This window comes from Pteropus alecto, unplaced genomic scaffold (assembly GCF_000325575.1).
Source record: "Pteropus alecto unplaced genomic scaffold, ASM32557v1 scaffold206, whole genome shotgun sequence".
In the NCBI taxonomy this organism is placed as follows: Eukaryota; Metazoa; Chordata; class Mammalia; order Chiroptera; family Pteropodidae; genus Pteropus; species Pteropus alecto.
In genome coordinates, this window is record NW_006438906.1 from 3,185,815 (window position 1) to 3,207,881 (window position 22,067).

Genomic DNA, 22,067 nt, shown 5'->3' on the forward strand with positions numbered 1-22,067 from the left:
CCTCTCCACCTGCCCTATGACTCCAGGGCCAGGTACCAGACAACTAGGGAAAGCCCTATGCCCCAGAGCCCACTGAGATTATTCAAACCAGCCAATCCTAAGCTTGCTGGCTCTGCCTCACCTATTCTTTCCTTCAGAGCCAATAAAGGCTCTGACCCACGTTTCCCACTCCCACCTCACCTCCTGACAGATCCTGGTGCTTCCAGTTTGTGCGTGCGCGCACACGCACGCACGCACGCACACACACACACGCCATGGGGTGGCATGCTCCCTCTTCTTGGAAACTGTTAGCAGCAATCTTTTCAAGGCAATCATCTCCTGGTCTGTTGACTTTACTGAACCTCAACTTTTCTGTTAATACACTATATTTTTAAAACAAGTCCCTAGTGGGTGGCCCAGGGCAAAGAAGAATCCTGCCCCCTTGGAATCTATCCTCACAGCAGTACAGCCGCTGTTGTCACAAGCACAACCAAAGCCACTCCAGCCACCCTGAAATCGATGGGCTCCCCCACCTGAAGAAGAAGGGATTGGTTCCCTCCTAGGCTGACCAGTTCTGAGCAAAACCTGGCACAGTCTCAATGTTTTCATGGCAGGAGGGCCTGCACGTGGCTGCTAGGGCAAGGGGCAAGCCCACACATTGGATTACAGAGTCGAAGTTGAAATTGAACATGCTCTAGTAGAAATGATATAAGGAGCACCTATACTGGCCATAGATATACTAGATTAGTTGGCGGACTTTTTTACAAAGTCATCACTAATGAAAAAAGCAAGATGCTGAAAGTGAGTACAACATGATCTCTGTCCTGTAAACAATTACTATGAATCTTTTTTATGTGTGTATATATGTACATATATGTCAATATATGCTTATATAAGCACAGAGAAAAATTAACTTGAAGGAGGGGCTAATAAAAGAAGGCAGGGAGGGGGAGGGGCAAAAAAGAAAAACAAAATCATTGAAAAATGCATGTGACAAGATTCCATTTATGCATGATAGCATAATATTTATTATGCTAATGTATATTAGCACATTGTAATTACATATTAAAATGTAGGTTGTGAAACCAGACTGCTTTAAACCCAGATTCACTACTACTTAGCTGTTACATTAGTCATGGTGCTCACCATCAATTTTCTCATCTGTAAAATAGAGACTATAATTGCATCTCTGTCAGGGAGTTGTTGAGAGGATCGAATGGGGTAATACATTTAAGTTCCCAGAACTACGTATGGCATATGCATAAGTGTTCAACAAATGTTAGCTAGTATTCGTAGCCATTACTAATGGTCAGTATCCCAAGTTTGTACACCCTGGTACCTCCATTACCTCTAAGATGCATCCACTGGAGACTGGACTCCTCTACCATTGAAAAAAAGAACAATGAATTTAAGACTATAAGAAGATGATAGAGAAGATAGACAGTAAAGGAACCAACATACACACACACACACACACACACACACACACACACACACACACACACACATATATACTTGGTCTTACTAAAGAAGAGAATAGAACAAAATTGAAAGGTATAATAATTTTTTAACTTTGATAAATTAAACATCCATAATAATTCACTGTGACTCTGGAAGAGTAATAGAAGTGAATCTGCTGGGTCACATGGCAACTGTATGTTTAACATTTTGAGGAATTGCTACACTGTTTTTCAAAGTGACTGCACCATATTTCATTCCCACCAGTTTATTTTTCTCTGTGCTTATATAACCATATATTGACATATATACATATATATAAAAGATTCATAGTAACTATTTATAAGATTGAGATCATGTTGTACTCACTTTCAGCATCTTGCTTTTTTCACCAGCAATGGATGATGGTACCAATAGCTCTAAATCTTCACTAACAATCATTTTTATTTGTCTTTATTATAGCCATCATAGTGGGAGTGAAATATTATCTCATTGTTGCTTAAATTTGCATTTTTTTCTGATAGCTAATGATGTTGAGTATCTTTTCATATGTTTATAGGCCATTTATATATTTTCTTTGGAGAAATCTTTATTCAAATCACTTGCCCATTTAAAAAAAATAGTATCTTTTTATTTTTAAATTTTTATATTTTTATTTTTTTCAATAGTTGACATACAATATTACTTTTCAGGTGTACATCATAGTGATTAGACATTTATATAACTTACAAAGTGATTAACCCCATAAATTCAGTACCCATCTGAAACCAGTTATTACAGTACTACTGACTGTATTCCCCATGCTATACTCTACAACCTGACTATTTTGTAACTACCAATTTGCACCTCTTTATCCCCTCCTCCCTTCACTTATTCCCCCACCCCTAATCTGACAACCATCATCAAAAGGTTCTCTGTATCTATGAGCTTGTTTCTGTTTGTTTGTTTGTTTGTTTGCTTACCTTGTTCTCTAGATTCCACATTTGATATTTATCTTTCTGACTTACTCCACTCAGCACAATACCCTCTAAGTCCATCCATGTTGGGGCAGATGGCAAGATTTCATTTTTTTTTTATGGCTGAGTAATATTCCACTGTATATACCACCTTTTCTTTATCCATTCACCCATTGATGGACACCCAAGATGCCTTCATGTCTTGGCTACTGTAAATAATGCTGCAATGGACATATGAATTCACCAGTGTCTTCAAAGTAATGTTTGGGTTTCTTCAGATAAATACCCGGAAATTTCTTATTATAGACTTTGTTTTAAAGTCTGTTTTGTCTGGTATAAGTATTGCTATCCCAGTTTTTTTTTTGTTTGTTTCCATTTTCAGAAAACGACTGTTTTCATCCCTTTACTTTGTGTGTGTCTTTCAATCCGAAGTCTCTCTCAGTCAGCATATGTAAGAGTCTTTTTTTTTTCTTATCCATTCAGCCACTCTATCTTTTGATTGAAGCATTTAATCCATTTACATTTAAAGTAATTGTTGCTAGATATGTAGTTACTGCCATTTTATTATTCATTGTTATCTTTTTTTCTTTTTTCTTCTTAAAGAAGTCCCTCTAACATTTCCTATAATAGTGGCTTGGTGATGATAAACTCCTTTAGTTTTTTTTTTGTCTGGGAAGCTCTTTGTCTGTCCTTTGATTCTAAATGATAGCTTTGCTGGGTAGAGTGATCCTGGTTGTAGATCCTTGCTTTTTATCACTTTGAATATTTTATGCCAATCTCTTCTGGTCTGCAAAGTTTCTGTTGAGAAATCAGCTGACAATCATGAGCACTCCCTTGCATGTAACTAACTGTTTTTCTCTTGCTGCTTTTTAAGATTCTCTCTTTGTTTTTAACCTTTGACATTTTAATTATGATATGTCTTAATGTGGGCCTCTTTGGGTTCATCTTGTTTGAGACTCTCTGAGCTTCCTGGGCTTGTATGTCTATTTCCTTCATTAGGTTAGGGAAGTTTTCAGTCAGTATTTCTTGAAATAGGTTTTCACTTCCTTGCTCATTCTCTCCTCCTTCTGGTACCCCTATGATGCAAATGTCAGTACACTTGATGTTGTCACAGAGGCCCATTAAACCAACCTTATTTTTTTGGATTCTTTTTTCTGTTGTGTTCCAATTGGGTGTTTTCTGCTAAATCGCTGATTCGGTTCTCTGCTTCATCTAATCTACTGTTAATTCCTCCTAAGGTATTCTTCATTTCAGTTATTTTATTCTTCATTTCAGTTATTGTATTCTTCATTTCTGACTGGCTCTTTTTCATGTTTTCTATCTCCACTTTTATGTTTTCTATCTCTTAGTTCTGAATTCATCTACTCTTCTAAGTTCATTGACCATCCTTATAACCAGTGTTTTGAACTCTGCATCTGGTATTTTAACTGGTCAGAGGTAGAAATATCTGTGAAGCCACTGCCGAAATGTAAGAAATGGGTGGGCATGCTGTATTATATTGCTTTTTTTGTCCTATATATTGATATACTGGACTCAATAGTGATAATATATTTAGACATAAATACATATCAAATAATAGATATCTCAGAATAAATATATATTCATCTATATAGATATATATTCATTCTGGGTTTTCTACTTTGCTTGGGAAGGAGGAAAAACCTAATTGTTTTTGCTTCACCACTAACACCAGATAAGTGTTTCTGGTTCATCTCTTGACTCTCATCCCAGTTCCCGCAGCTACCAGTCAGGAAATAGTGGTAGTCGGGAAGATATTTTCTTTCATACATTCCCCTACCTACCAACAGAGGTTTCACTGGAATAAATTAAACCAAGAACATGAAGTATTGTGGGGTTTATGTATTATTTACTGTTATATAACAATCCGCTCAAAACTTAGTGTCTTGAAGCAACTGTAGTTCATTACTTGCCATCATTTCAGAGTTGGCCAGCTTAGCTGGGTTGTTCTTCGCTATTGGGAATCATCTGTGGCTGCTCATGCAGCTGTTGTCATCTGGAGGCTTAGATGGGGCTGGGTGATCCAAGATGGCCTCATTTACATGTCTAGTGGTTGGTGCTGGCTCTCAACTCCACATGGTCTCTCCAGAAGGGTAGCTGGCTCTCTACATGGTGGCTCAGGCTTCCAAGAAGGTAAAGTGAAGCTGCAAAGCTTCTTAACGCTTAGGCTCTGGCACTTCCACAACATCACTTACACTTCGTGCTGTCAGTCAAAGCCAAGCATAATGCCAGCCCAGAGTCAAATATGAAAGTGGACTTAGCTGCCACTTAAGGATGAGATCAATTGTATGAATTTTATGGCCATTTTTAATCCCCTGAACAGGGATTGAACAAAATTCCATCTGTAAAGTGCCTAATAGCCCAAAGCAATTAAGTTCAAAATGTTAATTCTTGTTCTTGTTCTTGTTGTTTGCCTTTTCTTCTGAATAAAAAAATACTTTTCCGGGGTAAAGAGGTGAGTTTTTCTTTAGATGAAAGTTAATCAAAATATATGAGACAAAAAACATCCATATAGCATACTTTGAACTAGTATTAAATACCTGAACATACAGGTCATATAAGAATTTGAGGTGTTGCAGAGAAAATATTTGATCAAAATGTGATTAATTTGCCAGACCTAAAGAAGAAAAAAAAAGAAAAATTTATTTTAATGATATAAAATTAAGTGTCCCACTTAAAAGTTCCAAAGATTTAAAAAGTGTTACCCCCCACTTTTGTATTTTATCTGACTTTTGATCTTTCATATTCCTTTATATTGATATTTTAGGAACTAGAGGATCCTAAAAATCCCAGCACAATGCTCCTCAACAGAGACACCAATCCAAGTAAAGATGGTATGGAAATCGAGTCTCCCCGGTGTTCGGTATGTCTGTAATATTGTACACAGGAAACTGTACATATGAGAATTATGAAAATTCAAACTATTGAGTACCTGATGGCATGCCTCGAGGGCCATAGGGAAAACAAACATTTCACTTCACTGACTTACCCTTTTTCCGTACAGCAATATGCAACTCTTTCATGGGCAGGGGAGCATGAGTGCTAAATTGTTTCCATGATAATGGAAATGCAATTGAAAGAGCCATTTACCAGTCTTGGCCCACTTCCTATTTGTTGCTCTTTCAATAGAATTGACTAGAATTGAAAGGAAACTGCACTGGGCTAAAAGACCCAAGTTTGGGCTTTCACTTTGGCCTCCTTGGCCTTTCAATTTAACCACCTAAGAAGCCTCTTACGAATAATGGAATTAGTAGGCAGAAGGCTCTATAAAATAAAGTTTTATTCCTTCAATATAAGATTTTAGATGGAGAAGGGGACTCTGAGGAAATATTAATTGTACTTTCTGCCAACAGCTATTCCCAAACACTATTGGGAATGTAACTATTGGCTTTGGTAAAATATTCCAGTGAATAAGGACAATTACAGCTTCCTTTGCACTGCTTTTCCTGAACATTCCAAGGCCTTTGGACACCAGGATGAAACTCTGATATTTAGATTATCTGGCTCTCTTTCTTCTTTAAAAGAAATGGCGCCTTACTCAAAACAAATGTTGGAAACCCTCTGCTGTTTCTCTCCTTGGTAACACAGAATTTTAGAGCTGGAAAGATCTTAAAGACTTTAGAATCCATATTATAATGCAGGCTTTCAATGATGTGCCTAAATAACATCTTTTGCGGGGAACGAATCTGAGACTTGACCATCTGGTGTTTGTTCCACATTGCCACAGTTGACTTGGTCTAGTTAGGCAGTAATATCTTCCAAAGACAGATGCTTCTGTTTGCATGGTTATTCGTTATCCTATTTGTTGTAGGGTTTGTGGGTCTGCCAGATGATTACACTTCCATCAATCTCATGACTTCCCACTTTTTTCCCCACAGCTGCCAGAATTATATGCATTTGTCGAGAATTTTAATAAGAACAACAAGAAATCGAATCTTCTAAAAACTTACAGTATTTTACCTAGTGAAGCACAGAAAACACTTAGTCAAAACCTGAACACCATGCTATTCACCATCGAAACTGATGTGAGAAAAGATGCCCAACCTGTTTATACCTGCAAAGTGCTCAGAAAAAATGGAGAGAGGCCGACATCTATGACCGAACTCCTATACTACAGCCTACTGACCAGCTCACTCTCTCCAGTAGAGAGACTCTCCAGATCCCAGCAGAGACTACTCCAGTATGGGATCCCTCCTCCCTCACACACTTTTCCTTATGAGATTCTCATCAATTACTCTAACTCTTTGGCCACCACACAGAAGATTCAGAGCACCAAAATAATACCCAGGCTGGGTGCTTCCCACATCAAGCCAGAAAAATTTACCTTTGAAGATAAAATTTCTGCATATTTATTAGTTGATCCAGGTAATCTAAACAGATAAGGCCAGAATATGAGTGTGTGGTAGAAAATGAGTGAAAATTTTACTACAAACTTTACCTACATTTCTAGAGCTGAAACAGTCAAATATTAACCTATGGGAATTTTGCAGTTCTGGGGTTCATGTCTGATGCTCTTGTTGCCTACCATGGCAATGAGAAATAGAGGACAGGGAATCAAACATTCCAGGATCAAATCTCAAACTCATTCGCCAAAAAGAAGTTATTATTTAGACATGACACTTAAACTTATTTTTATAAAATGGGCCGGTTAAACTTGGACTCTAAAGCACCCATGACTATTTGTTTCTTGTTTTGTGAAGTTAGTCAAATATTTACTGAATAATGGCTTATCTTTCTTAGGTATCTTGACTTTTGTTCAACTGAGGCTTTTTAAAGGTGTTTTTTTTTTTTTTCATGAAACTTTACCTTTTCCTTATTATTACATCTCTACAAACAAGAGGAAACTCTCTCTTTATTTCTGATTCTTTAATAGGGAGCTACCCATAAAAGGACAAAGACTATACAGAGAAAATTTAAAATATATAAAATATATGATGGTAAGTTTTAGTGAGAAGGGGGTGTCTTATTCCTAAATTCATCATTTTTCTTATATAATTTGTGGGAAGTAATATTTTGTAATTCTGTGTAGCTATAAAAAATGATTAAACCACTGATAAAATATTTGAACCCCTCTAAAGTAAGTTCTTGACTCAAGAGAAGACCATTTGCACAGTAAATATTTTGACACCACCATTTTTATATTAAAAGTAGTAGGAGAGATGGAAAGAACAAATTCAAGAGACTAAATTGATTACTCTGATCATATTTGGTATAAGGTGCTGGAAGAATCTTTGCTATAACTCCCTACATCAATGTCTGGCAGATCCTAATGTTGGTTTCAAATCCCTTTGATAGAATCATACTTTATGTGTTTTGGAGCCCAGGCAGAAATAGAAATTAAAGCAATGTAGAAATGACCTACATAAATCCACAAAACTATGCAGGTAAAGTCTGGGACCAGAGAGGAAAAAACACAGAAAGTACTGAAGATCAATAACAACTGGCAAAAAGCCTACTGAAGAAGTACTGAAGGTTTTGGATGTTTGATAGGTCTTAAACATTTATGGCTTTGCTACCCACAGGGGCCAAATTGTTCCTTCTTCCTCATAGATTGCCTGCTAGCTCCCTAACCTCCAGAGGTCTCTCATGTGCCCTCCCAGACTCTGTTGAAGTCCCTTCTCTGCCTCCACGACCTCATTTTTTAAAGATCCTGGAGGTAGAATTTCTGAGACATGTCCTGTCTATTCAAGGAATATGCATGAAGCCAGGTAGGCATCCATATGAGGAATGTCCAGTAATTCCTTAGGTGTAATTGATATTAAAACAATTTATCTTTTACTGTCCTACAGTTCCCAGTATTGCTATAATTTTATCAGCCAGTCAGTCCCTAAAGTATTCTCAGTCCAGGAGAACTTTAGGATCCCTGATATACTAAAGAATAGAATAGAACATACCTTTACTAGCACCAAGCACTGGAGGAGGAAAAGGGAGTGGATGCTGCATTTTGTTCTTCTACCTTATGAGTGCCTCTTGCTCAGGCTAAATTTTGTAGCACCATGTAGGTTAGGAATGTGTTTGACAAAAAAATAATAGAAAAGCCAAATAGGACACATTCCAGGTAGGAAGAGGAGGAGAGGACAAAGAGCCACATTGGCTAGTTTGGTCTGCTTCTAATAGGAAGCAAAGCTTCCTCAGAACACACCTCCCTACATCTTGTTGGCCAAAATTGTGTTCAGTGTCCACCCCTACTGCAAGGAAGGCTAGTGAACAGAGTTCTGAGCTTTCCATCCCCTATAGGAAAGGAAGGCAGAAGAGGATTATAGTGAGCCAACCTCTAGTGTCTACCACAGGGCACAACATAAAGCTCTTTAGGAATCAAAATCATCAATTCTATGGCCGCCTTTTGCCAAATATCCCTTTCCTTCTTTCTAGCACCAGTTCTTGCTAGGCCAGGCCTGCCAAGATCATGTCAAACTCCCTGACACTTGATTACTGACCCTAGGGACAGACTGTTAAACACTATGGCCAGACATGAATTCAAGAGACTGTCCCTGGCCCCAGTGTCCTACCTCAGGTGTATATAGAAATATGTATGTGTGTGTATGTGTGTATATATTATATAGACTTTCTATCAAATAGACCTAGGAAAATCCGGGCCTTTCCCAGGAATGGAGGATTGATGGGGCAGGGGCAGTATCTGGGCCATAAGTGACCTGCTCAAATATCACCAAATAAGAAGGATGGTGAAGTTGTCCATAAGAAATAGACCAGTTCTTGTTTGTTTGCTGTACCCATTATTCTCCTTATACTTCTGACACTCATCTTGGCTCTTTGGCCTCTGGTTTTATACTCAAGCCCCTGCCTTAGGCCTTGCTAGCTTGCTTGCTTTTTTCTTTCTTTCTTTCTTTTTTTTTTTTTAGGTTTATAATTTATTTAGTCATGAAAAGAACTGATGAGAAGGGAAAGGGAAATGGCTGCTGCGTAGGGGAATATGCAGCATATCTTGGTTGTGGTTCTTTGGCTCCTTGAAGGAATTGCAACTACTAATGACACTCCACACTGGTAGGTCTTGAGAGAGAGTAGGGAAAATAGCCAAATTCTGACTGAGCCACTCCCCTGACATACTTAGCGCTTACACCAGCACCTTGGAAAAAATGACACTAACAATCTCTGTACTTCTGATCAATCTTCCTCCTTGTTTTAACCGGAGATTAGGATCTCTGTCTCCTCTTTGTTGATCTCAGATCTCCGCAGGGCTCTCCAGGTGCACATTCTTAGTATTCAGGCACCAAATGAGACGCTGTCTCTACCTGCTATGCCCTGCAGGGTCCATTCTAGCCCGGTTAGTCAATATTTATTTGGAGGAGAGCTTTAGATGAGGTGGACACCATAGGTTCTTTGTTACAAAAATAGCTTTCTATCAGAGAAGGGAGGAAGGAGGCTCAAGTTCATCAAAGGTTTATTTTATCATAAAGCATCTCTGAATAACTGAAGGTTAAATGACATCACCATGTGATTCTTTGAAAATATGATTCTTTTCAGAAAAACAATTCATGGATCTAAGGGATCTGGAATGGAAATATTATAAGGGGCTTGTGAAGTGGAAGCATAAAACTTCAGATTCATTTATACGCATACAATATGACAGTGAGAAGAGATTTGTAGAGAGCCGGGAGATGCCTGATGTTATTTTCCCCCCTCTAGTTTGTAAGTCTTTGGTCATTTATCCTCAAATTGATTATCCAAAAAATAGAACTACTACTTCTTAAATGGATATGTAGTCTATTCAAGTATTTTGGATGTGGATTTTGCTTTTGAGAACACTGAATTTATACACAAAAAGTAAAGAAGCCAAGGTTCCATGGAACATAGAAATTGAGTCCATACAATATGCATGTAAGGTCTAAAATTAAACCATTATGTGGAGTAAAAGATCCAAAGTGATCTGCTAATATAAGACCTGTGAAACCCATCTAGACCAAGGCTTTTCATATGAAAAGCAAGGGTGTATATGAAGAACTTCCGAATGAGAATAGCTCTTAAAAATGTTTTAAACACATGAAAAAATCCACCAACATAAAAAATAGTTGGCAAATTCAACAAATAGAAGAATTAACACTTGAGAACATAGAGATCAACCTGAGAACTTAAAAATAACATATTAATGGCTCAAAGATGAGAAAGTCGCATCTATGGAACAGGAACGGGAAGATTTGAAAAAGAACAAATTTGAAATCTTGGAAGTGAAAAATATAATCATTTAAAATAGAAGACAAATGATAATAACCATCAATTAATTATCTCAATGATATACTGGATGTATCTGAAGAGAGAGGATTAATGAGTTGGAAGGTAGCACAGAGAGCGAAGCTTCTCCATCACAGCACAGTAAGATAAAGGAGAAAATTATGAAAGAAGTTAAGGATAATGGAGGGCAGAATAAGTTCAGAAATATGTCCAGTGAAAGATGCAGAAGAAAACAGAATGGACAAAAGGTGATGTTTGAAAATAAAATGACTGATAACTTTCCAGAAATGAAGAAACACATGAAAACACTGAATTGAAAAAATCTCAGAGTGATTAGTAAGAAGATAAATCTATACCTAGAAATGCTGTAGCCAAACTGCCGAGCATTAAGCAAGAGAGATCAATGTAATCTACAAAAGAGAGAAGATGAATTACATAGAAACAAATGACAAAACGACAATGGATCTTTCATTAACAGTGGATGTCAGGAGGTGATGGTGTCATATATTCAAAATGCTGAGGGAAAACAACTGTCAATCTGGAATTTGCTAATCAAACTCTTATTAAAAAGTAAGGGTAAAATAAATACATTTTAAAGCACAGAAGAGCCAAAATTATTTACTACTCAGAATCCCTTCTGAAAAAACTACTAGCAAAGTATATACTTTAGCAAGAACCTAGAGGGAGTGCAAGCAATAGTGGTGAGCAATTAAATTATTAATAATATGTGTATAATTGTGGAGATATTAAAATATATTTTTAGATTCTATTTCCTAATATTATATTCAGAAAATTTGCCTTGATATAAGTGAAATTGTTCTGTAGTTTTTATTTTTTGCACTATTTTTTAAAATCAGAGTTTGGCTCAGCATAGTGGATCTCTTCAGCAAGAGATACTGTCTAGAAATGGACATGAGGAAGGTTTCCGGGGTGCTCATAATATCGTTTTGTTTTTTTTTTTATCTGTGTGCTCAAGTGTATTCAATATGCAAAAGCTCCTCAAGCTATACGTTTAACAATTGTAAACTTTTCTTCATGCATGTTATACTTCACAAAGGAAGTTTTAAAAGTGATGCTACCTTTATAAGATGAATGGGAGAGTTTTCATCTTTTATTTTTTTTTTTTGAGGCCGTAGCTATTTAAATATCAGAAATATTTATTCTTTAAAAGTTAGCTAGAACTCAACTACAAAACCATCTAGTCCTCACATCTTTTCTTCCCATTTTTATTATGAAAATGTTTAAACACTAATAAAAATAAATAAAATTGTGTAATGAACCTGCATATACCCATCATCTAGATACAACATTTATTAGGATTTTACCACACTTGTTTCATTTTTTTCTATTGCTGTGTTTGCTGTAAATGCTGGAGTATTTTAGAGTAAATCTTAGGCTTCACGTCTAAGATATTATCCTTACATACTTTAGTATGCATCTCAGGAAAATATGGACATTTTCTTCCATAACCACACTGCCATTATTATATCAAGAAAAATTACAGTATTTCCTTAACATCTATTTATCTATATTTAAAGTCCCCATATTGTCTCAAAACTGTCTTTTTCCAGTTGGTTTGTTTTAGTCAGGATCCAAGCAAGGTTAAAGATTGCAATTGGTGGTTAGGTCCCTTAAAAGTCTTTAGAGTAACTCCTCAGTTTTTTCATGCAAGTGGCTTACTGAAGAAATAAGTCCATTGTCCTGTAGAAGGTCCCACAATATAGATTTGTACCCTCATGGTATCATTTAACTTATTAATCCATCATCCATATTTCCTGTAAATTGGATGTTTGCCAAAAGCTCGATTAGATTAAGTTTGACATTTTTGAAAAGAATACTTCATTAGGTGATGCTGTGTACTTCATATTGCCTCACCACAGAAGGCAAATAATATCTGGTTGTCCCTCTTTTAGTGATTATAAGATTGAGTAGTGGATTCAGTTGGTGACTGACTGCCTGATGCCTTTTGCAAAATTCCCTATCCACCTTTCATCAAAGGCTTCCATTCACTGATGATTATGGCAGGCATCCTCTGGGAGGCTCCCAGTGATCCCTACCTCCTGGTAGATACACCTTTGTGTAATTCCCTCCCCTGAGTAAGGCCTGGACTTATGATTGGCTTCCATGAAAAGAATGCAGCAAACTGACAGGATGTCACTTCAAGATTAAGTTACCAAAAAAACCCTGTTCATTCTATCTTAGATTCCCTCTGTTGCTCTCACTCACTTGCTAGCTCTTAGGGAAGACAGCTGCCAGCTTCTGAGATGCCTTATGGAGACAGGTCCATGTGGCAAGTAACTAATGTCTCTAGCCAACAGCCAGCAGTAATTTGAGATCTACCAACAACCACATGAGTGAGCTTGGAAGCAGATCCTTCCCCAGTGAAGCCTTGAGATGACTATAGCTCCACCTGACACCTTGACTGTAATCTTGTGGGAAACCCTGAGCCAAGGGCATTCAGTTGAGCCAGGCCCAGATTCCTGACCCACAGAAACTGTGAGATGATAAATATTTTTTGTTTTAAACTGCTACATTTTGGGGGTAATCTGTTAGGAAGCAATAGATAACTAATACAATAATTTTTGCCTGGGTTAGTTGTTTTCATTAGGGTTTACTCACTGAAAATTTTCTAATTCTATCATTAATTCTACATTTATTAGGAATAATTTATAAAGAAAACCTTTCCTTCATCAAGTTCAGCTATTCAATTACACCAAAACATGTTCTGTACAAAAAAGGTGGTTAATTGCTTAAACTCCCTCTTTAGTTGCCAATTTCAGATTAAGGAGTTGATATTCTAGTTACTTCCAAGGGTGACCAACGAAATGTTTCTCCTCTTACCTTTTTAAAATAGCATTGTGGACTCACTGGTGTTTGTTTTGTTTTTAATAAACTTTTCAAAAAGTATAATATCATACAGACAGTTACAAGCTTGATGAATTATAACAAACTGAACATACACATGGAACCACACTCAGGTCATGAAATAGAGTACTGCCAGCAAGCCCCTCTCTTGCCCTCTCTTAATTCTACCCCACCCCTCTGGTAATCAGTATTTACCATAGATTAATTTTATCTATTTTTGCACTCTTTTGTACAAATATAAACATACAGTGCAGGTTCTTGTGATCCAGCTTCTGTCAGCCTTAGGTTTGTGAGACTCATCGATGTATCTAGCAGTAGTTATTTATTTTCATTGCTGTTTAGTAGTCAATTATATGACTTTGGCCTGATTTATTTATCCATTCTGCCATTGACAAACATTTGAATCATTTGCAGAAGAGTTCTAAATTTTAGTTTAGAATTATAAATTTGAATTGGCCTTCCAATTTGTCATGAAAGATTGTTGGTAAATGTAGGAAAAAAGCACACATTTTATTCAACAATTTGTTAGCTTGATTTAGCCTTTAAACTGTCTGGATATCGGCCTCTTTTTGTTCTCCTTCTCTAGGTCCTAAAAATGTTAGGGGAAGGGTCTCTCTCTCTATAGAATTAAAATACATGAAAACAACAGCACATAAGTTGGGATGGAGATAAATGGAGTTAAAGGGTCCTAAGATAGAGCGCATCTGAGATGTGGTAAAAGAACTAATATACATTGGTTTTTAATAAATTAAGGATATTTGTTGTAATATCTAGGGCATCTACTAAGAGAATAGGAAGATAATGTACAATTAACAAATAGAAGAAGGGAAAGGAAAAATAAAAATACTTAATCCAAAAGTAGACAAGAAAGTCAAGAAAAAGTAATATGGTTCAGGTGGGAAAAACAGAGCAAATAGATGTTAGATACTGCTATATCGATAATTAAATGTGAATGGAATACTTCGACTAAAAGGCAAAGATTGTCAGTCTATATAAAAAAGTTCCAATGACATGCTCCTTACAAGAGACATAAACTAAGTATAATAATAGAGAAAGGCTGAATATATAAGAATTGGAAAAGATACATCTTCTAAACATTAACTAAAATTGGTTTATCTATACTAATAGCAGACGCCAATTTTAAGAAGCATCATTAGAGACAAAGAGGGTTATTTATTAAACAGCTTTCATCCAGAAGCTACAATTGTTCATCACTAAGCATACTCTAGGGCTTAGTGATGAACAATTGTAGCTTCTGGATGAAAGCTGTTTAATAAATAACCCTCTTTGTCTCTAATGATGGAGAGGAAGATGGAGCCTGGAAATATGATTAGGTCCTTTAGAGAGGGGAATTCCGAGGTTCCAGGAACCCAAACTGTACTCTAAATGGGTCGATACAGGCTCCAGGTGGGCCTGTCCCCTTGGCTTCATGGATTCCTCGCCCAGTGGGATGGGGCATGGGTGAAAGAAGATCAGAGTGCAGGGCCCAGGGAAGGGGGCCTCTCACCCAGTCTAAGCTTATGACCACACACACACACACGTGTATATGTATATGTCTGTGTGTATATGTATCCCTCACTAGACATAGTTTTATAAAGTTTTATATAGTTAATGTTTCTTTAGATTTATCTACATATTCACCTTTTCTATTATTCTTCATTTCTTCTTACATCTCCAAGCATCTGTCTGGCTTAATTTTCCTTCTGCCTAGAGGATAATCTTTAATATTTCCTTAAAAGTAGGTATCCTGGCAGTGAATTTTTTTTTTTTTGTCCAAAAATGTCTGTATTTCACTTTCATGTTTGAAGGATATTTCCCCTAAATATAGGATTCTAGGTTAGATGTTATTTTCTTTCTGTTCTTTATAAATGCCATAACATTTATTTCCTTCTGCTGTATTTTGGATGTTCAGCTGTCAGAGTTATTGTTTTAGCTTTGAAGAGCCCACAGACACTCGATATTAAGATGAGCAATCCAATTTTCAAAAATAAGCAGAAGATTTGAGCAGACCCTTCACCAAAGACAAAAAAGACAACATCAGACATTGTGAGAATTTCATAAAATTTCTTAAAAATGTGAGATAGTTTTGCCATTAGTGTGTGTCTTCAGTCTATTACTATTAATAGGTAGTGCTGGTAGTAGTCTTTGTACTGAGAGATTTCCTCTTGGGTTTTTATAACATTAGGGGACAAATTTCAGGATGACTTAGAGCAACTGAACAAAATTAGCTTTGCCTCTTTTGCGGTTGCCATTATTGTTGGGTTTATTTTCCCCAGTTCAAACACCATTGTTTTTTCCTAGTCTGTGTTGTATAATTTAAGATTGTATTGGTTACAAGTAAGAGAATGCGTGGATGCTAGTACCTAAAAGACATAAAGTTTTGTTCACTGCATCCAACAAGATGTGCAGAAGTCAGCAGAACTGAGATGTCATCAGTTTCCTGGATTCCTGTCTTTCTCTTATCTATCTTTATTTGTGGTTTTCAGTCAAATGGTTTCGAGACGGCTGCTATACCCATGGGCACTGCATCAACATTCCAAGCAGGAAGGATGGGAAAAAAATGAAGTTTCCATTTTTCTTATGGAAGGGAAGTTCTTCCTATCTGAATTCTGGATACACACTATTAACCAGAACCATGTAATGTGACCACCCCTAGCCACAAGGAATTCTGGGGAATTAGGGTTTTTAATTGGATGGAATACAACCCCAAACAAAATTGTTGGTTAGAAAGAGAAGAAATAGGGATAGATGATTACAGGGTAGGTACCTGGCAGTGTCAACAATGAGGATTATAAGTGAAAGTCCATAAAACCCTAATTTTCTAATCTTCATATCCTGTGACCTCATCTCATGCTCAGTGTTCCTCAGCCACTGCCATCCAGTCACACTGTCTTCTTTTAGTCTTTAACTCACTAAGCTTGTTCCTTCTTTGGGATTTTGGCACTGAGCCCTCCTCTGCCTGGAATTCATCCCCTGGAATCTCATGCGGCTGCTTCCCCCTCAACCATCACATCTCAGATTCTAATATTCCACCTCGGAGAGGACTCCTTGGCCAGCTAAAGAGGCTACCCCATCATGCCCTAACATACCATCTTACTTTAATTCTCTGCTTAGTATTTATACAATAGTACATACAAATCATACATTCAACTATATGATTATCAAAATTTTATATAATTTTTCCTTGTTTGCTAATATCTATTGGTTTGTCTTTCCCACTAGGAATACTGTCACTTTGTCATCTCATCTCCAGTATGTAGAACACTCCTTGACACAATAAATACTCAATGATTATTTATGGAATAAATAAATGAACAAATAAAATAATCCTAGATATTTATTGAATGAACGAGAGCATTCCTATGGAACTACACCTTTTCCCTTCACTACACAACCTATTTTCTCTCCTCATAGTCATTTTCCTAGAAATTTACCAGAAAATATAAAATTTCTACAGCTACTGAAGTACCCCCGGAGAGTTCCAAATGTGGCTACTAACTCCGTTTAGGAAGATACAATGACTCAAGTGTCAAATTATTTTGGAAAGTAAAACTTTTTAAATCAATCTCTGAATAATCCATGGACTTTACTATTGAAAATGAGTCCTGTGCAGTCGATTCTATTCAGGATAGTGACAAACGAGGTTTTTTTGTTCTCTTCAAGAGCTCTCAATGAGTTATATTGTCATTGCTGCCACCTGAGCTTTTCCCACTTGTGACAAATTGCCTCCAATTTTAATGAATCATGAAATAAGAGAACCTGTGGTGCCAATTTTGTTTCTAATTTTCCTCTAATTTGTTTCTGTTTCTAGAATGGTAATAAAATCAACTTAAATCATATTAAAAAAATAAGATTAAGAGCTGCAGATACACATGGAGTTTCATCAAAAGTGTGTAACATAATCAGGATTGAGATAATCAAAATGTAATAATCTGCAAGATTACTGTGGAAAAATTAATGCTTAGATGATACAGTTGTATGATGAAAAGCAGCATAATGGTTTTGAATTCATGAGGCTTCCTATTAAGAAATGATTGTTAAGGGGAAATAGGTCAATTAAAAAGGGCTGAGGTCTCTGACCAGGTCCAAAAATAAAGCAAATGATCTAATTACTGTCATGTCTGAAAGTAGACATAGACAATGTGATCTTGACGAAGGGAATTATTTGTCATGTCATTAGAGGCATAGGGTGATAATAAACCAGACCTTTTGGTGGCGCTAATTAAAGACTTTGGAATACACATGGAAAGAAGGCAGAAAAAAAAGGAAGACAATGAAAACCTGTTGTGCTGAACTAAGCTTCGGGGCTTTGAAAACACAGGACCACCTCATACATTGGACTTCAGACTTATGATGTCGTGACTTTTATCTAGATGCCCTCCTTGCTGCCCAAATAATGCCCAAGCTCTCATTGAGCGTTATCTAACAACGTGCCCTCTTTTGATATGCCCTTATGGCCTCTAAGCAGTAGCAAGGATGATTATTTGTTTAGAATTTTACTATTTATAAAGCATAATCTCAATTTCTTATCTCACTCCAGATACTGTATTGACAGCTTTGCTGCTTATTCAAACAAATGCACTAGGAGATGGACACAATATTTTATTCACTTATATTTTTCCACTCACTGTAACTAAGAGAGGACCACCACCACCAAGTGTCTCTTCCCAGAACAAAAACAACAAAAAACTCTGTTCCAAGTTGAATTCTTGGCTTCACCTAGAGAAGCAGCTGACAGATGCTCTTACTTTAGAAGAAATGCAGAAATTTAAATTCTACATTACCAAACATTCTATTAAAGTCAATAAGTCTATTTTCATTTTTAAAATAGAGAATATGGCTTAAAGCACTAGAAGTGGAAGTATTACTAAATATAGCTTTCTGGAGGCAACCTGGCAGTAACTATGGAAACCTCAAATCTCTTAGAATGTACATACTCTGAAGAGATCTCTCCAACAATATGAAAATACACATGTAAGCACAGGAGACTGGTTAAACACACACTCAGGAAATGGAGAAGTACACAGCTATAAAAATGAACATGGAAGACATCTATGCACTGATATGGAGTGATTTCTGGGAGACACGGTTATTGAAAAAAGCAAAGTGCAAAAGAGCTAATGTGGTAAGCTATCTTTCATATAAGGAGGAAAATAACAAAACATACATATTATCTGCTTAACAAAGAAAACATGGGGATCAACCAGAAAACAATGAAGCTGATTGCCTACCAAAGGTAAGGAGGTACAGGGTTGAAGTATATGAAAGAAACTGATGTTACTGCTAGTGTACCTTTTTATATGGTTCTCACTTTTGGAAACATGTTAATGTTCTATGTATCATTAAATGAAATTAACAAAGATGGGAAAGGAAAGGAAAAAATATATAAAACAGAGCAAACTTAAAAAAACAAAAAGAACTCAACTGTCTATGTAATGACTACTGTAACCAAGGAGAGAAAGAACCAATCCAAAGAACATATACAATATTTGGCAGGGTAGGAGAACTACAAATATGCTGAGCTCTTTTTTTGATTTGTTTTCATAGTAGTATGACTGAATATTCTGAAACTTTTTAGGTGTATTGTATGATTGAACAAAAAAGTAAGTATGTTGACATTTGGAAGCAAAGATTCTAAGGAAGAGAGGATTTACAAATATGGAATGGGGAGAAGCAAGAGATAACTCTGGGGAGGATGGATCGGAATTGGAAGTATCAGTGTGAACTTATGATTTCTAAAATATGTGGTTAATCCTCATGGTTGGTGGATTCCTCTATTTGCTTAAAAAAAAAATTGTAGCCCCCAAGTCAATATTTGCACCAGTTTTATGGTTTTCACAGACATGTGCAGAGCAGCAAAACCTTTGAGTCACTTGTCTAGCACGTCTCCAGGTAAGGTTGATTAAGGAGTCTTTCCGCCTTCCTGTTTCAGCTCATACTGTAAGCAATTGTCTTTTTCACGGTTTATATAGTGCACACATTTTTGTGCTTTCTGTTGGTGATTTTGCTGTTTAAAATGGCCCCCAAGTGTAGTGCAGAAGTGCTGTCCATTATTCTTACGTACAAGAAGGCTGAGATGTGTCTTACAGAGGAAAAACCTACATTAGATAAACTTAGTTCAGGCATGAAATATAGTGCTATTTGCCATGAATTCAATGTTAATGAATCAACAGTATATACTAAATAAGGTGTCTCTAAACAAACATATCTAAAACAAAGTTACGTATTGACCAGATGTTATGATCAGGGACTTGCAGGAACCAAACCCTATGTGCGCCCTCTTAACAATTCTCCAGTATTCTCTAATTCAGTGTTTGCAGCAACCTCATAAGTACTGTAAGTACTGAAAATAAGAAAAATTGTTTGTATATGTATATGCATGTACATTTGCATATGTGTGTGTATATATATATATATAGGCATGTAGGTAGGTATATTCGCATGTAAATTTATTTTGGGTATATATGCTGTACATGCATATATTTTTTATCTCTGACTGATGAAAGGGCCCAGCAGCAAAAATGTCCTAGGAGCAGTGAACACACCTAACATCCAGATATTGTTCTTTAATACCATTCTTCACTAAAAAGAACCAGGACTCTTTGGTAAAAGTGGCTGATTTCAGGGGGGGAGCGTACAAGATGAGCCTGGAATATCTTATTATGCCAGAAAGTTAGGACGTGTTCAAAAAAATGACAGAGGCAGCCAGTTCAAAGAGGCTTTTTATTGGCCAAGTCTGGAACAACCTGAGCTCTTAAGTAATGAATCCCAAACCATTGGGAAATAAAATAAGAACCCATGAATCCATATCAGTTGTTAATAAGAGAGAAAGAAGTTCTTGCTTACAGTAGGATGCTGAGTACCTGCTGATAAATGTGGACATAGTGCTGGAGTTGGAAAATTATCATTTTGCAGACATCATTATAAAGACTGGTTTAGGTTAGGTAAGAATCAACTAATGCTAAATGTAGGGATAAATTTTGATGAAGAGCTGGATATTTGAATGTTTCTCCACAAGCTGCTTGGGAGCTCCAAGGGAAAACAGCAGTAACTACACAATGCAGAAATCACACAATACCAGATGATCAAAATTAATGACACAGTGAGGGACAGATGGACAACGTGTACCTCCAGATGTGGTACCCCGAAAAGCACACATTAAGTTATGCTGAGAATGCATAACCTGGATCTAATCATGAAGAAACACCAAAAAGATCTGCATTGAGGAACATTCTATTTTCTAAAAGAGTTGGGGGAACCTCTATTCTTTTAAAATGTTAATGTCATAAAGACACAGAGAGGTCGTGGAAATGTTCCAGATTAAATGAGACTAAAAAGATATGACAACCCAAATAATGCCTGGATCCTAGCCTGGATCCTATACTAGAGAAAATGCTATGAAATCATCATAGACATTAGTGAGTCAATATGTGAGATCAGAATATGGACATGTGTGATTTTGTGCATTTTGGTCGAACCACAGAAAATTGCCATTTTTGTAGGTCAACGCAATCGATATATTGGCAATTTTGTATGATTTAACATCACATAATCTCATTGTAAAAATTTTAAACTTCAGAAATATAAAGAGTAACACATGAAGTCTCCTTTTCGTCCCCTCCCTTCTCAGCCTCACCCACTTCCCTTGAGTCATCATACTTCCAAGTGGGTCTACAAACTTCCACTTGTTTTCGGAACACTGACATTCCTGCATATGTACCACGCACAGATACGAGGCCTCATCTTTTTCAAAACACACTCTACTTCATGTCCTTAACTTCTTTCTAAGTCTGGACCTATGGCGATACCTGATTATTTGCAGTTGCTACATACTGCGATGAATATAATTTACCTTAATTACTGTACTTTATACCATCCTTTCCTCTGCTGATGGATATTCAGATCGTTGTCAGTTGTTCCCCATTGCTACCATGGCCACTGATTAAAATAACCAAATAATCTTTTACGTGGTGGTGCTGTGATATGGATTCCTCCAAGTGGAAAAGAGAGGAAAAAGCCTCAGAAAGGTTTTACCAATTTGAACTCCCCACATCCTGACAATCACTGAATACTATCGATCTTTTTTAAATAATCTTTTTTCACTTTATCTTATAGGAGAAGAGTACTCGTTTTAATTTGCATGTCCCCGTATTTGTTTTTTTGTGAATTGCCTATTCATAGTCTTGGTCAAGTTTTCTACTTGATGGTTTATGTTAGTCTTACTGATTTATAGGAGTCATTTAGATTAATCTGAATGTCATATATTATTCATGTTTGCACTGGTGTTTTAATTTTACTTTTAGCTTTTGTTAAATACAAAAAACTTTAAAAAATTTTATGCTGTCAAATCCGAAAATATTTTCCTTTATAGCTTTGGGTTTACTATGGTCTTAAGATGGCCTTTCCTACATTAAAACAACAACAAAAAAATCTGCTATTTATCAGGCATTTGATGAGAATACTGAATATGAGAATGAATGAATAAACTAGAAGAAAGTGTGGAATATTTTTAATATCTTAGGTTAGAGAAGGCCACAGTATTACAAATAAGACAATCTATTTCCTACTTCATATCCCAGATTAAAATTTCATTTTTACAACATT

At 36.5% G+C, this 22,067-nt stretch overlaps 1 protein-coding gene across 1 annotated transcript in view; it reads left to right on the top strand.

The window, feature by feature from the left end:
- Positions 1 to 7,503, top strand: part of CUNH9orf153 (chromosome unknown C9orf153 homolog) — a 17,885-nt gene extending 10,382 nt beyond the window's left edge. Inside the window, exons 3-4 of the mRNA XM_015592620.2 lie at positions 5,179 to 5,274; positions 6,290 to 7,503. Coding sequence (XP_015448106.1) covers positions 5,209 to 5,274; positions 6,290 to 6,793 — 570 coding nt within the window. The 5' untranslated portion in view covers positions 5,179 to 5,208 and the 3' untranslated portion in view covers positions 6,794 to 7,503. The remainder of the gene's footprint in view (positions 1 to 5,178; positions 5,275 to 6,289) is intronic.
- The last annotated feature ends 14,564 nt before the right edge of the window (positions 7,504 to 22,067 follow it).